The sequence below is a fragment of the Eretmochelys imbricata genome, chromosome 7 (assembly GCF_965152235.1).
Source record: "Eretmochelys imbricata isolate rEreImb1 chromosome 7, rEreImb1.hap1, whole genome shotgun sequence".
Classification (NCBI taxonomy): Eukaryota; Metazoa; Chordata; order Testudines; family Cheloniidae; genus Eretmochelys; species Eretmochelys imbricata.
This window is the reverse complement of record NC_135578.1, coordinates 90453754-90469118: the sequence shown is the minus strand read 5'-3', so window position 1 is coordinate 90469118 and position 15365 is coordinate 90453754. Positions and strand designations below refer to the sequence as shown.

Below are 15365 nucleotides of genomic sequence, written 5' to 3'. Positions count from 1 at the left end.
AGATTTTGTTGTTGTTGTTACGTAACTGCACTCAAAAACAAAACAAAGTAAAACTTTAGTGCCTACAAGTCCACTCAGTCCTACTTCTTGTTCAGTCAGGCAGTAAGACAAACAAGTTTGTTTACAATTTATGGGAGATAATCCTGCCCACTTCTTATTTACAATGTCACCTGAAAGTGAAAACAGGCATTTGCATGGCACTTTTGTAGCCGGCATTGCAAGGTATTTACATGCAAGATATGCTAAACATGAAACTATGGAATACTTTTGCAGTTTAGTATGTATTCCTGATACTCCTATGTTATGCCCTACATGACCTCTAGGGGTTCAGTTTTGGTTTGTGATTTTGTTTGTTCCAAGTTTTGCAAATAATGAACGCTGAATTTTGTTATTTATATGCTATTTCCATCCTGTGCGTGTATTTATGTATTTTTTTTATATATAAAACAATAAAAATAAAGTTTAAAGAATTAAGAGGACAAATGAGAATGGGGTGGAAGGAAGAAGAAAATTTAAAACAAACAAAAATCTATATAAGGATTAGGGAGAAAGCAGAAGTGCTAGTTATTAGGAGCATGAGGATTTGTCTTTTTAACTTCGAAGTCATGAATCCATACCAAAGTGAAACAAGAACACTTCATTTAAAATTGCTCATTCTCTTTTTCACCAAGCACTTCTTAAAATGGAACACTGAGAAACAAGATTCACTGTGAAACATGTAGTGAAACTTCCACTTTTCTCCAACTTCATTTTATGGTGGAGTCTTTTTCCAAAGACAATCTGTTTTCCTTCTGGAAGCGCTCTTATTAACTCTTTTAACAACAGTATATGCTTCTGGAGTTGATTAGTAGAGCTAGAACGCTGCATGAAAAGTGGGTAGGCCGCTTTACATTAAACATGCAACTATGCTGTAATAGTCTCCTTTGATAGCTTCTTAGGTTGTCGTATTCTCAGAGGGAGCGTAGTAGTCTTCAGGAGGAGCAAGGATGAAAATTCATTTTTTCACATATCTAGGAATAGAAGCTGCCTAAGATACCAGTTATATATAGGAAGTGCTAGTAAGATACCTGAGAAAGTAAAACATTGGCAAATGCAGATTTTTCTCCTCTAGGTTTTCTGCAATATTTTGGGATTATTTCACAAAATCTGAGACAGTTTCATGTGATATTTCATGTACTTACATAGTGCTTAAATAATGTAACTGAGAAGATCTGACTAAAATTTCAGTGATATTCAGCATCTCTCTCCTTGGTCCTAAATTATTTTTCTTTTGTGATTACAATCTTACAATCTTATAAATTTGCCCTTGAGAAATATAATACTTGCTATGGTTGAATGTGAAGGTAAATAATGCTCATTGAATCTTTTTCATTTAGATTCCTTTCTACGAAGCCGTTCAAGTTCTGATCATGAAGCTACAGCTATGATGAAAGCTCAGTTCATGAGTCTGTGGGATGGTCTGGACACTGACTATAGTTGCCAAGTGAGTTAAAAAAATAAGACAAAACCTACCATAATTCTCACTGAGAAACTTAATAAATTTTTTTCTCCATTTAGGAACTAGTTAAAAATAGTCTGTCGAACATAGTAGCTGGCAGAAGAATTTCTCTATTTTGTTGCTGGATGGCAGAATATGTCGGAACAAGAATCCTATGCTAATAGTCACTTCATGCATTCATGTTACTGTGGACAATAGTAAATTATAGACACTTTAAAAAAGTGTGTTTTTCCCCCCCAATAATATAACCACAATATTTGAGATTATTTAAATTTGAAGCTTTATTATTTGAAACAAAATCACATGAACAGTTGTTTCAGGGTAAACGTAACAGCTAAGACAAATACAAACCACTCTTGGCCTGTCTAACTGGCAAGGAAATAAACCCACACTGTTCCTTTTGAAATTCACTTGCATGACTCCTAAATCTTAGACGCCAGGACCCTTATTGAAAGATTTGAATATTAATCCCAATTATTTCAATACTCACTATAGAAAAGCCTAGACATCCTCCCTCCACCAGCCCAGCTGCTTCTCCAACAGAAGCATAATCTTTACGCTTACTGGGCTAAACTTAAAAGTTCAGGAAGCTGATATTACCAGAGCAGGAATTTTGCCTCATTTATCCAACCCTTCCTTTCTCATCTAACTTTTGGTAACAATATCAAATTAGAAAATAATAGTTGGTGCTGCTTGTAAAAAGTACTTGTGAGAGTCTGAAATTCTGTCGTTTAGAGCACTTGGAGAGAGAGAGGGCAGCCTGACCCCACACCATCCTATCAACATTTCTCAAATTTTACTCAGAGAAACCTCCTTGTAAGGCTTAGAGGGCAGTTCTCTCTCCGTGTCTGTTAAATGCTTGACTTCTGTACTCAGAGTGAAGTGATAGTTTTACATGTAGAAATTAATCCACTAGGAACTGAACAGATGACAGTGCTTGTTTCACATAGACCACCAAGCAGTCATTGGATGGTAATCACAATCAGACTGCACTTAATTTGGCATTCTAGAACTGAAAGTGTTTGTATCCCATAAAAAGGAACCTGAACCATCCAATGCCTAAGAGTACTCTTTTCCCGATTAGACAAGCTTTCTTTTCTCTGTTTCACTGCTGGTTTTAACTATTTCTTTTTATAGTTTATAACTTTAAAATCTGTCAGAATGGCAGTCAAATTGAAATCCAGCTTCTCATGCATCTTGAATACAACCAGTAACTTTATAGCAGAGGTTTCATACTATGATTCAAAGACATATAGGCTAAGTATAGCTGTTGACCAGCTGCTTTGCAAGGAACAGAACTATACAATTTGTCAATAGGATGTTAGTGCTAATAACTACACCGCACAGAACTTGAAGTTAAGGGTGAGTAACCTGATGTTCCCTAAGGCACAGATTCTTCCCAGTGTTTTTAACACAGTGCCTCTTTAAACATTGTGAAAGTGTCTTGGAAACAGTGAAATGAAGCATTCCTTTCCTTCAGTAAAACATATATCTGATCTTGTGCTTCCACTCCTGAGCCTGAAGAAGTCATTGTGGCCCCTCACTCATACTTCTTGGCACAGTGGGAGCCCCATTAAAGTAAAATATAGTACAAAGCACCTGGTTGGAGAGTTTTGGGAGTTGGTTGTGAAAATATATCTAAATATTTTTGAGAATTATTGGACATGTCCATTTTCAGGCTCTTCCCATATTGCACTTCATACTGTTCAGAAAAATCTTTCTTTAAACAATGATTTTGAAATGTCCAAAGCACTTTTAAAGACTGCCCCATATTTTTTGAGAGCTGACCGTTACAATTTCTTCAAAATGTTTTATTGGTAAATATTTAGTTGGGAGTGTTATGCTGTGTCTGGATCTAAACAAAATTCCCTCTGATAGTAAGGATTCATTCCAGCTTTTATTATTGCTCTAAAATTCTTAACATTCTGAGGAAAATGTACTGAAGTCTCAGTAACTTAAACAGTTGGACGTGATGGGCAACATGTAGACCCTGTTAGTTGCCTCCTGCTTCAAGTGCACCTGAGAAGGAACAGTATTGTGCACAATGTACAGCCTGTTGTGTCTAAATTAAATAGTTTTTAAATTATAGACTTATTTCAGAAATTAGTTTTGAAATTTTGAGAGTTTTGTGTGTAGCAAATTGTCTGTGTGTTTTCCCTTGCTGATGGAGATACAAGCAGTAGTGATGATCTAAAACTCCCTTTAGGAGTTAGGAAGCTATGCATTGTGCCACTTGCATGAGGAAGCAGGAAGGGGAAGGTGGATGGCAAAGAATTATTAGGGCTCCAAAATTGGTGTAGGTTGGATTGCACCGAAACAGTCTCTCCCTGTGCTGACATCTGGTGGTTCAGTACAGAACAAGAAGGATCCCCTTGCAGCCTGTCTTCCTCAGTGCCCCGTGCCCTAGAACTCCTCTGAGGGGGAGAGGGAATCCTTAGATGAGGGTGTGACTGCAGATGACATCACATTCCCTGTCTTGAAAGTGGAGGGAAGTCTGTTTTTGTCATTCCTGCTGTTACAACAGATGTTCATCTGCTATGTTGTAAGAAAGGGGCAGAGTTTCTCTAGGGACACAGAAGAGAGAAGAGTAGTTATTGAACTTTACAATGTAATCTCTAATTATCTTTACTTTTTTTAAAAAAAGTCTAAATTGATTTCAGCCTGTCCCCAAGCTTCCCTTTGCATGAATGGTGATATGTTTATATTCATACTTAGAATATGAGGCTAGATTTTGGCCTCAGAAAAAAGCAGCCAGATCTGGTCATCTTTTTGTCTTGTGTAAGGAAAATATCCAGATGCCATAGAGCTGATTTAGTGGCTATGTTGTGCATCTGCTGTGTTCCCAGAGGAAAGGTGATGTGGCCAGGGCACCTGTATGCCCAGGTGATTTGCCTGCTGCCAAAAAGACCCCTGGAGCCACCAGCAGAGAGAATTGTTGGATCAAACTTCAAGCTTCTCTGACTTTTGCAAAGGTACGGCCTGCCATCTGGCTGGCCCCAGGAGCAAGGGATAAGTGTGGTTTTCACCTCCTGATGCTGTGTCATGTACAGACCAGAGAATCTGACCCCTTAACTACTTCTATATGTGGTCTAATAAATATCGTTGGACCATTTATTAAATGAACCTTTCGCTTACAATATTTTGTTGAACGTAAAATAATTTTTTTAATGTCTGCTTACCATGTTACTGTCTGGTAACTTGAGCCACAACTTTGTGCCTCTAGATGGCAGCATCACTCTAGCCCATGAAAGCAACATAGCTCTGATGCATAGCTCTCAACTTGCCAAGGCCAGTTGTGGGGCAAAGATCCAAAATGAGAGAGCTAAAAACAACAGGCTTTTAGGAATCTAAAATTATATGGGATTAATTTCTTTGACATTCATGTTTTTTGTGACTGAGCATTTGCAATGTACATCATTTAGAATAACATAATTTAGAGAAAATGAGATGTGTACACTGTAGGTAACTTTGCTCTTAAAATGACAGTTGAGGTGTAGTCCAATGATGTAAATATTGTTCCTGTCTTAAATATGGATTATAAAATAAGATGCATTCATATTACAAAAAGAAAAGGAGAACTTGTGGCACCTTAGAGATTAACCAATTTATTTGAGCATAAGCTTTCGTGAGCTACAGCTCACTTAGCTCACGAAAGCTTATGCTCAAATAAATTGATTAGTCTCTAAGGTGCCACAAGTTCTCCTTTTCTTTTTGCGAATACAGACTAACACGGCTGTTACTCTGAAACCATTCATATTACATTAAATGAAACCTTTGTAAAGCTTCCTGTAGCTTCACATCCAGTTAATAATACAAAAGCAGTTAGTTTATTTTGGCTTTTCAGCTGTTTAGGTTTTTTAAAAATCAGACATTCTTTTTAGTGAATTTAATGCTTGTGAAAAATGCTATATTGCTAGTCCTGGAATCCAATCTGCTTTTTATTTACATAGGAAAAGAGAGTGCTTACCAAAATGCCTCCCCATTGTTAGTTCTGGAGAGAACTTGTCCACAGAGTCCAAATGTTAGTGACCAAAAATTGTTACATTCTGCCTGTTGATTTGGACTGAAGTTGAATTTGCAAACTAGAGGTGAAAGGTTCAAAATACTTTGAACTAACTAGTCTGCTTCCAGCTGTTTAAAATAACCTCATAATATGTTTGTTTAAATCCTGCTGCTAGAGCAAGTGTCAGAAAGCTTGACACAACTTCTCTATAGGCTGATTTGCTTGATGGAATGTAGAACAGCTACCCAATTTGGCTTGTTTGTTTTGTGAATCCCCGTTATGATTCTTGAAATAATTTCTCTCTGCTATTTAATCATTCTGTTTTTCTGTATTAAGGTGATAGTGATGGGAGCTACCAATCGCCCTCAGGATCTTGACTCTGCCATTATGAGAAGAATGCCTACGAGGTTTCACATTAACCAACCAGTAAGTCAGAGCAAATTGTCTTAAATAATGTTGGGTCGTTTGCCTAGTGGATTAGCAATAGGTTTGTACTGTATCAAATGAGAGACCTACGTCTTCACTGCCCAGGCAAACGGCACCAGAGAGTATTGTTAAGGCTTGTTTTCAGTTTCTCACAAGTACAGATAATTTTTGCTTTTTAGGGTGAAATTTCCCATGAGAAACTCGAGATGTACACATTTTAGCTGGAACGAACTCATTGTGCCACCAGCAGCTTCGAAACCCATTTCCTGCACTCATCCTGTACAATGGAGTTGGTGCATACTTTCCATTCTGCTCGTCCACACCAAGGGGAGAGCAACTAAAAGCACTGATACCCCTGCATGTAAATTTATGTACACTTCTGTTCAATTTTTCTTGAAGTTGTTGGCAGTTATCTTTGACTATAAGACCAAAGGTCAGCATATCTTAGCTCAGGGGTCGTCAAAATATATCAGACTATCTTTCCATCATGGCTAGACTTGGCAGCTGTTCAGCCACCTAAAGCTATCAGAGAATGCTCAAATTCTACCAGATGCCTACTCATTGTTCCTGTTACTGATATAAATAAGGCTCTTGTGTTCTCTGTACTCACATAGTTTAACTCGGTTTCTTCATCTGATGCCCAACCTGGAAAGTTACTACTACCCATTAACTTCAGAGAGGGGATCCTTACAGGTGATTCTTGAAACAGAAATAAGTTACTTACCGTGGTAACTGTGGTTCTCTGAAGTGGGAAAGGTGAATAGGGAGTGTGGATCCATGTGGGCAATCATCTCAGTCTTTTGTAGAAGGATTCTTTTAATTAATGAAAGAAACCAAAGGATGTTTGGGGCGTTTTCCCCTTTGATTCCCTCAGAATGCTGTTTGGGATGTGTGAACCACAGTGGAGAGTACTCTGGAAATTCCAGGTTCTTTCTCCAGAGTACATTTATCTCAAGAGTGGGGTTCAGTATGGACAGTCATCTCTGAGCACCACAGTTACTAGGCCAAGTAATTATTTTCCCTCAGGGTAGCTTATTAATCCAAAATAAACAAGGGGAATTGGCAGCTGTGAATACCCAAGGCCACTCCGTAGGTAAGAAAAAGGTGTTTGCAGGGCTTGGGGATGCAGCAGCCAGAAACTCCTAGGTAGGCATTGAAGCTTATAATAAAGTATTCTGCAATTTACATTTAATCAATTCAATTTTTATAAATGGAAGCGGATTTAAATGGCATAAACTTGTTCATTGGCAGATATGAATCAGTTTTTTCAACACTTACATGTTGCAATCTTGGTCTCAGTAAAACTATGCTCAGTGTTTACCCATCTTCTGTCAATAACTTCATTGCAATGCATGACTAATATTGCTTAAGGAAGTTTCTCAAGTATGATCTTTAGAATCAACGCGACTTTTGAAAACAGCATTTGCAGCAATGGTGATTGTCCTGTTGCTTATGTGATTAACAAAGTATATTAAATATATAATGTCCGTTTTAGATCCAGCGGGACCAGTCCTCTGTTATGGATGATGGGTGCAGAGAACCCTAAGATAGTTACGTGGGTACAAGTCCCATTCAGGGAAGAGTAAGATTTTAAGTATTCGTCAGCTAGTTTTTTTTCTCTTTCCCTATAATTAATGTAAACAGTGTTCCTGGACTCAAGGGATAAAAAGTAGACTTGATATCTTGGTGCTGAATAGCACCATTGCCATCAGTAGCATACATGCTAGGAAACTGACCTCTCATTTCAAGGGATCAACCTGTGTTTCTGGAGGGCATGGAAGATGCAAAATAAATATGTACAGTTGAATTATTTTAATAGGTAAAGAAATGTCACACTCTCTGTCAGTCTCTTTTTGTTCCATAATGACTGAAATCTTGTTTCTGTTTAAAGGCTCTGAAACAGAGAGAGGCGATTTTGAAACTGATTTTGAAAAATGAAAATGTAAGTGACATATTCGTTTGAAAAAATATTTCTATGCATTATCATGGCCATGGGTGGAAACCTTCAGGGCAGTTGAAAAACATGCTTTCGAACCAACCATCTTTGACCATTGTATGGATTATAATCAGAAACATGCTGGTAGACAGTGTTTGAGTGCAGTGTATTTATGACTGGGAAGCTTCTGGATTTGGGTGTGACCTCAGATTTCAGAGGTAGAGTAGTTTAATAGATTAAGCATGAAACTGTCTTTAGAGAAATTAGATTTCTAATATCAGTTTTGACAACGATTCACTGTGGTTTAGGGCAAATTATACAATCTCTCTGTCAAGGGCATTCTCTCTAGTTGAGCTGGGAAGTGGCAATGTGTGACAGTGCTGCTTTTACCTCCTGCTTGTTCATCAGGAAGAAAGTGTTGCCTCACATTTATCTTTAGTACTTTATATGGGGCTCATGTCACAGACTAGAGAAGGAACAAGGAGACTTGGAACATCTGTGTATTTTTACACAATTTTACCACTGTTGCTGTTGACAAAACGTACAGCCTTGTCCTGCCAGCCTTCTGTGTGGAACTCCCTTTTAAGATAATGGTTCCTAGCATGGAGAACTTGCAGGATTTAGACCCACCATATTAGTAATTCCCATATTAGTTTACAAAACATCCTAGATTAATGACTGTACAATAAAACAAATACATTTCAGAAGTAAAACTAATTTTAAATCTCATCAATTTTAGTGGTATAATATGGGAGTTGATCGCTATGAATGGCTAAGTATTAAGAAGGAAAACATTTCATAAACTGTCAGGATTGCTTGCAGGTGATAGTTGGAATATAAAGTCCTTCCAGCAAAATAAGTGAGCACTAGAGATATGAAAACAGAATTGATATTTAAAAGAAAAGTGTCAACATAAATGAGTCCTAGAGGAAGGCTGAAACTTGATGATTTTAAGTTTTGATGGATTTAGTATTGGGAAATCCATAGAATTATAGACATTAGGGCTGAAAGGAATGTGATGGGTCATATCAAAGCCTCTAGACTTAGAGCAGGCTAATCTTCTAGACGCAGATTGTTCCTTTTTCAGGAAATATTTTTTCCTTTTATTTGAACATGTTCCTTAATGTTGATCTTTTTTTATGTACTTGAAGCATTGTAGTTTTAATTTGTCTATAAAGAAATTTAAAAAAACATTCCACTTGCTTTTCTGATGCATCTATGTAAAAAGATTAGCTTCTAGAAGACGCCATTTTCTGATGGAAAATATTTGTTTAAAGTTGGGAGATCTGGATTAGAACTATCAAGAGGGAGTCAAGACTCCTGGGTTGCTTTTGGGTTCTGCTTGACTTGGTGCATGAACTTGGACGAGTTATGTTGCCTGTCAACGGTTCAGCTCTCTTATTTGTAACATGGGTATAATTCTTCACCACCTCAGAATAGCACTATTAAAATTAATTGGTTTTAATGTGTTTTGATATTCTGTGATGAAAGGTGCCAACAGAAAATATTAATATGTCAGTTGATTTTTCAGACTTAGTGTGTGAAGTGGCAAAAATGTTCATTAAAATGAAAAGTCAATGCTACATGTACACTTTCTAACAATGTCTGAGAAATAAATTTGTGTGTTGATAGACATGTAATAAAATAAAATAATACTTACAGGCCTATGTCTAGGTCTTGTTTTGTATTACTTATACATATATAAGGACCTGAGTGCACTAAGTACCTTGTAGGATCAGCCCCTTGTAAAGAAAGGCTAATGTTGGAGTGTGGGTGTAGAAGAATTGGATCACCATTTCTGTGATTCCATTGTATCCACTGGTAGTTACAGGATGTTGTCTATAGTGCATGCTAAGTCATATTTAACACTGAGCTGATACTTATAACTCTTCACAGTTGTGTTCTAACATGACATAATTTGCTAGTAAAGACAAGCCCTAAAAAGTGTCATAGAAGCTCTTCAAGACTTTGTGTCAGGGGGATCCTGTCCTCTTCAGCTATCAGCACTCTAAATTTGTACAGGAGAAATGAAGTATAATAAGGTAATTACTGCCTTCCAGTGGCTGCCAGTTTTTTAATAACTATAAAGTTTTGTTAGTGAAACTTTAGTTTTACTAATCACGTTGCTTCCCAGGTAGAAGGTAATTGTTTTATGTTGTGATTATACTTTGCTAACATTTCCTTTTAGTTCCTCAAAGGCAAAACCCTAATAAAATCTAAAGACAGTAAGTCTCTAATAGTGACTTTTTCTATATTTTGTAAAATATCTTACTGACTTCGAAGTTTTCATGCCCATTTCTTTATTTTCTGGTAGGTGGACAGGCATGTGGACCTCCTGCAAATTGCTAAAGAAACAGATGGATTTTCAGGAAGTGATTTGAAAGAAATGTGTCGTGATGCAGCACTCCTGTGCGTCAGGGAATATGTTAATTCTACATGTGAAGAAAGGTGCTTCTTGGTGTTTGTATTACGGCTGCGAGACTGAGACTGAGCCCCCTTTGTGCTAGACACTACAAATAATTGTGTCTTCAGTTTTAATGTTAAGAAGGAGCTTTAAAAACAAAACAAATGATGGAAACCAGAGGTGGTTTTTCTCTACACCAATCCTCACTCCACACACACAAATTCAGTGAATAAATCACTTCATTTTGGTTATGGATGTAATAAATCAGTATGAAAATTACTTCAGTACTATTGGGAAATATTATGGTAAAAGATGAACACACAAGATGGGGCATAACTTTATTGATTTTAATGGGACTGTTCATGTGCATAAAGTTACACTGTGTATAATGTTTGGAGGATCGGTCCCTGTGTGTAATCATAGGCTGTAAATGTGGCTACTTGAATTATACAGGTTCCAATCATGCACCCCCTGCATTTCTCAAAGCACTAAACTATACATTCTAATGGAAAGGTTCCGTTGCCTCTGTTACAGGATCACTGCCCTCAGGCTTACTTTTGTATGTCCTTAAATCCAAATCCAAGGTGAGCCTGAGTGCTACATTTCATGGTTTAGTACTGAAAAGTGAACAAAAGACATTTGATGTGTTTAGTTGGAGAACTAATTCTCCATATATATATATATAAAAAACCAGAAATTAGTGAACAGTAAGTAGTCCAGAGTTTCCTTAAAAAATTACAGCTAAACAACATTTTATAAAGAGCCAAACTAGATTGTCAAATGGGTTTCTTTCCTGTTGAATGAGTTCCTTATTTTAGTGTTCACAACTTCAGAACTTTTTTTAACAATACAGTAAGGTACCTAAAGAGGAACCCACACACCCTTGTGTTGCATAGACCTTGATCCTCTGTTACATTATGTAATTCCAGAACTTTGCAGCAAGTCATAGCTCTTGTGAACACTTCTCTCCTACCCCTGGTTAGGTCAGTTACATCCGTTGATATAGCCAGACATTATCTATTGAGTGTTTTGTAGTTTCTGGTACTGTATGTATAGCTGAGGATTATTTTACAGCATGTAAATCAGATTAATTATGTACATTTGAATCACTGTTGGGTTTTTTGTTTTTTTTTAAAGCAATGATGAAGATGAAATTCGGCCAGTGCAACAGCTGGATCTGCACAGGGCAATTGAGAAGATGAGGAAGTCAAAAGATGCAACACTTCAGAATGTTTTGATGCATGTTAGTTTAGACTAAGACTAAACAGTGTGTTTGCAGTTTCTGATGTGGCCTAGTTTGGTGACTTGCGCTGTAATCAATTGGTTAAAACGAGTGTGGGGGGAGGGATATTCTTTCAATAAGGGAGTTAAATGTTTCATTTCCAGAGGGGTTTTATACACTGAATTCTAAATTATTGAAATCTGGTAATCTTACAGAAATAGATGTGGTCTACAGCTCATGAAGTGGAACAATATAGTCCAGTCCAAGAGTGAATGTTTGTGTTTTGTCCAATTACCAATATGTTGTAGTGGCCTTAAAGTAGGTTCTAAGCTGATGCATGTTTTTGAGGGGAAGTGGAAAATGATTGAATACCAGTTCATGTATATATGTATGAACGTGTGTGTGTTTATATTAAGTGTATATATCCACACATTTTTTATATATAGACATAATCTGTAGATAAGTTGAATATGGAAAATCTTTTTTTACTTAATTACTGAATGAAATTAAATCAGAAGATGTATAGATTAAAAGACTGTATTGTATTCAATGCACATTTACCTTTTTTACTTTTAGAAACTTATACAAAAGGCAGAAATTCTGTTTGAATTCAAATTTTATTTTACAACTTTGAAGTATTGGTGACTTTCACATTGATGTTTTAAGTCTACATTCAGTAGAGGTAGCAAATTAATGAGTAAATGTTTGAATATTTTTCATTTTTTATGAAATCCTGCTATTAGGCTTTTTTTTTTTTCTTTTTTTTTTTTTACATTTTTCCTCCCTGAGTTGAGTGAATAACCTTGCTAACTGGTCTTTCATTAAACCCTCCATGTTCTAATTCCCTAAAAAATGTGGCTCTGATTTATTATACACTAGTCAGGGGTTCTGTTGTTATGACTTCATTTTCTTTAGAAAATATGACAGGTTTCAGAGTAGCAGCCGTGTTAGTCTGTATTCGCAAAAAGAAAAGGAGTACTTGTGGCACCTTAGAGACTAACCAATTTATTTGAGCATAACTCAAATGCATCTGATGAAGTGAGCTGTAGCTCACGAAAGCTTATGCTCAAATAAATTGGTTAGTTTCTAAGGTGCCACTAGTATTCCTTTTCTTTTTTAGAAAATATATTTCAACATCTTTACAAGATGCTATGAATTATCACAAGCATTATTTTAACTTGGAGAGGGAAGTATATTTTGTGGTGGTTTTCTTTGTTTCCTCATACACTAATTTGCAAAGCTGAGAAACTCGACCTGGGTCTCCCAGTCATTGTGAATTAGCAATGTTAAACTGTTGCCAACAAGTACAGGAGAACAAATTTATATAAGAGATTGATAATGTAAGATGTAAAACTTTTCCAAGCTTAATATTGTTTAAACAAAGTGTACCTTTATTTTTTATAGCAGCACTATGAACTGTGCACTAATTACGTGCATATATACTTCCTAACCTAACAGCCAGGATGTTCAGACCTAAGTATGTTATGGACAACGAGCATATGCTACTGATAAGAGGAAAGTTAAATAAGCATGAAAACAAGTTAAAAATAAGATAAAGAAATTTGAACCAGCCACCCTAGGAGATAAAGGGCTAAAAATGGAAATTCCATCAAGTTTATAACCACTGTATTTTATAATATGTAAAAAATCCCTTTTCTCTGAGAACTTCTTCAGTGAACTCTGTTACATATCAGCTGTTCAAAAGATGTTATTTTGACTCAGCAACTCATTTTCCCACCCCCTCCTCTCAAAGATTGTGTTTCTCCAGTCTAATGTTGGTTTCCTTTTTTGACACTGGAAAGCTCTAGGGTAAATGCACATAGCTTTCAATCATAGTGGGAAAGGGAAATGAGATTATGCCACAGTAAAGAACGCTAATTTGGGGTATTTGGCATTTTAATCTCAAGTATTTCAACTATAGAAAAATCAAACAATAGTTGAGATCTAATAACAGAGAATTCTATCCTTTTTAAAAGAATTCCTCCTACGGGAAGGGGAGCTCTTGAGTCCTTAGGAAAAAAACAGAACCAGCAGTGAGAGAATTTGTAAACATCTAGAGGAAAAGCAGCAGGGATTTATAAGGAACAAATGATAGGCAAATTTAGTTGTTCTTGAATTTTGATTAAATTTGTGGATGAGGAAAATGCAGCAGAAGTAATATAGTTTTAGTGAAGCATTAGGTACTGTGATTCCCTCCCCCATTACCTTACATACAGTAACACTCAGCATATTAAAATTAACTTCTGTGGTTTTAGAATCAGTTCAGCAAAGCACTTAAATAAATACATGCTTAACCTTAAACCTCGGGGTACTCTAAATAGCTGAGCAGTCCCATTGATTTTAATTAAAGTTAAGCACAATTATATGCTTTTGCTGAACCAGGCCCTTTTGGACCCAATGGTTTGTTTTTCCCTGTCCCCTTGAACATGATACTGTGTGATGTGTGTTTGTTTGATTTCATTTAGGTCTCTTCCTACTCCACTCAGTAACCATCATAGCTTCAGTAGTAGTCTGTAGCTAAAAGACTGATCAAATGATCTAGTCTAGGAGGAAATCCTGGTGTCTTCTTTTCACAAGGACCTTGCTATTCAGTGAAGGATTCATATAGATCAGTGGTTTTCAACTTTTCTTTTTCCATTTGCAGATCCCTAAAAAATTTCAAATGGAGGTGTGGACACCTTTGGAAGTCTTAAACAGTCTATGGACCCCCAGGGCTCCATCGATCACAGAGTGAAAACCACTGATATAGATCTCTGGAGAACACCACTTGAATTGCCCTTCTGCTATTTAAGATTCTCTTTTCAGAGTATGCTTGAACTTCAGCTTTTTCCTCCTGTACTTGGGAATAAGAGTAGGGACAACAATTCACCCAAACTAGGTACACAAATAAGCAGGGGATCATGGTGCCTGAAGTGTATCAGCTCATCCTCCGAGCAGAAAGTGGTTTACTCTTAACCGTTCACTTACCAGGACTTTTGAAAATTTAGTCCCTGTGGCTGGTGCTGAGGGCTTCACCATCTAGCCATGAGCAACTTTCCCACAAATTTGCACTTCTCAATGACCTAGAGGGGAGCCCTTCATGGTGGGATTTTTCCTCACCCGGCTCTGAGGGCAAAATGCCACTTGGCATTCTGACTGGAGCAATTCTGTGTCTTTGTGTGCCTGTTTGGGAAGAAAGAGTTCTGAGATTATAGCTTTCTCTTGTGTGGCCATGACCGATGATACTCTTGCAGCCACCATTCAGCTTTCATTAGGTGAAGGTTGCAGCTGGTCAGTTTCAGGATAGGGGTACTTTGGGTTTCTTCAGCACTTCTAAACTCACACCAGCATCTGTGCATAATACTTTCTACCATACCTGGTGGGCCAGAAGAATCTGTCCTCTCCTAGCAGATGATGACCTGGCCTCAGTTACATCATCACTTCCTGTCTGGGTTACTGCAATACACTGTAGCTGGCCATGAAGCTCTTAGGAAACTCCAACTAGCTCACAATGCTGCAGGGCATCTCCTCAGTAATGCTGGCTATTCTAAGCCCATCAAACCTGGCCTCTGCTCTCTACACGGGCTTCCCATAAAATAGTAAGTTGAAGGTTTTTGTCCTTTTCTTCAATATACTCAGTGGCTTGGGCCTGGATATCTAAAGGTGCCCAAAGCTTCAGGAGAACTGTAGTCTACAACTGTTCCTTGGCCATAATGGAGTTGTCCACCATAAGGGTAAAGTTCATGCATGCAGGAGACCAAACTTTCTCAGGGGCTAGTCCTAGACTAGAATGAACTTTCATAAGTACTAATAACCATCACAAACCTCACCACCGCAAGGTGCACTACTTCAAGCTACCTTCTTTGACCTGCCTCCTCTTACACACACTAACATGCA

The 15365-nt window shown here is 37.2% G+C and overlaps 1 protein-coding gene across 2 annotated transcripts in view; it reads left to right on the top strand.

Moving 5' to 3' along the window:
* The window catches only part of ATAD1 (ATPase family AAA domain containing 1), a 30509-nt gene extending 18470 nt beyond the window's left edge, over positions 1-12039 (top strand). For both annotated transcript variants that reach the window (XM_077822343.1, XM_077822342.1), the window contains exons 6-10: positions 1377-1483; positions 5838-5927; positions 7819-7869; positions 10178-10311; positions 11405-12039. In XM_077822343.1, the coding sequence (XP_077678469.1) occupies positions 1377-1483; positions 5838-5927; positions 7819-7869; positions 10178-10311; positions 11405-11525 (503 nt within the window). In that variant the 3' untranslated portion in view covers positions 11526-12039. The remainder of the gene's footprint in view (positions 1-1376; positions 1484-5837; positions 5928-7818; positions 7870-10177; positions 10312-11404) is intronic.
* Positions 12040-15365: the final 3326 nt, after the last annotated feature.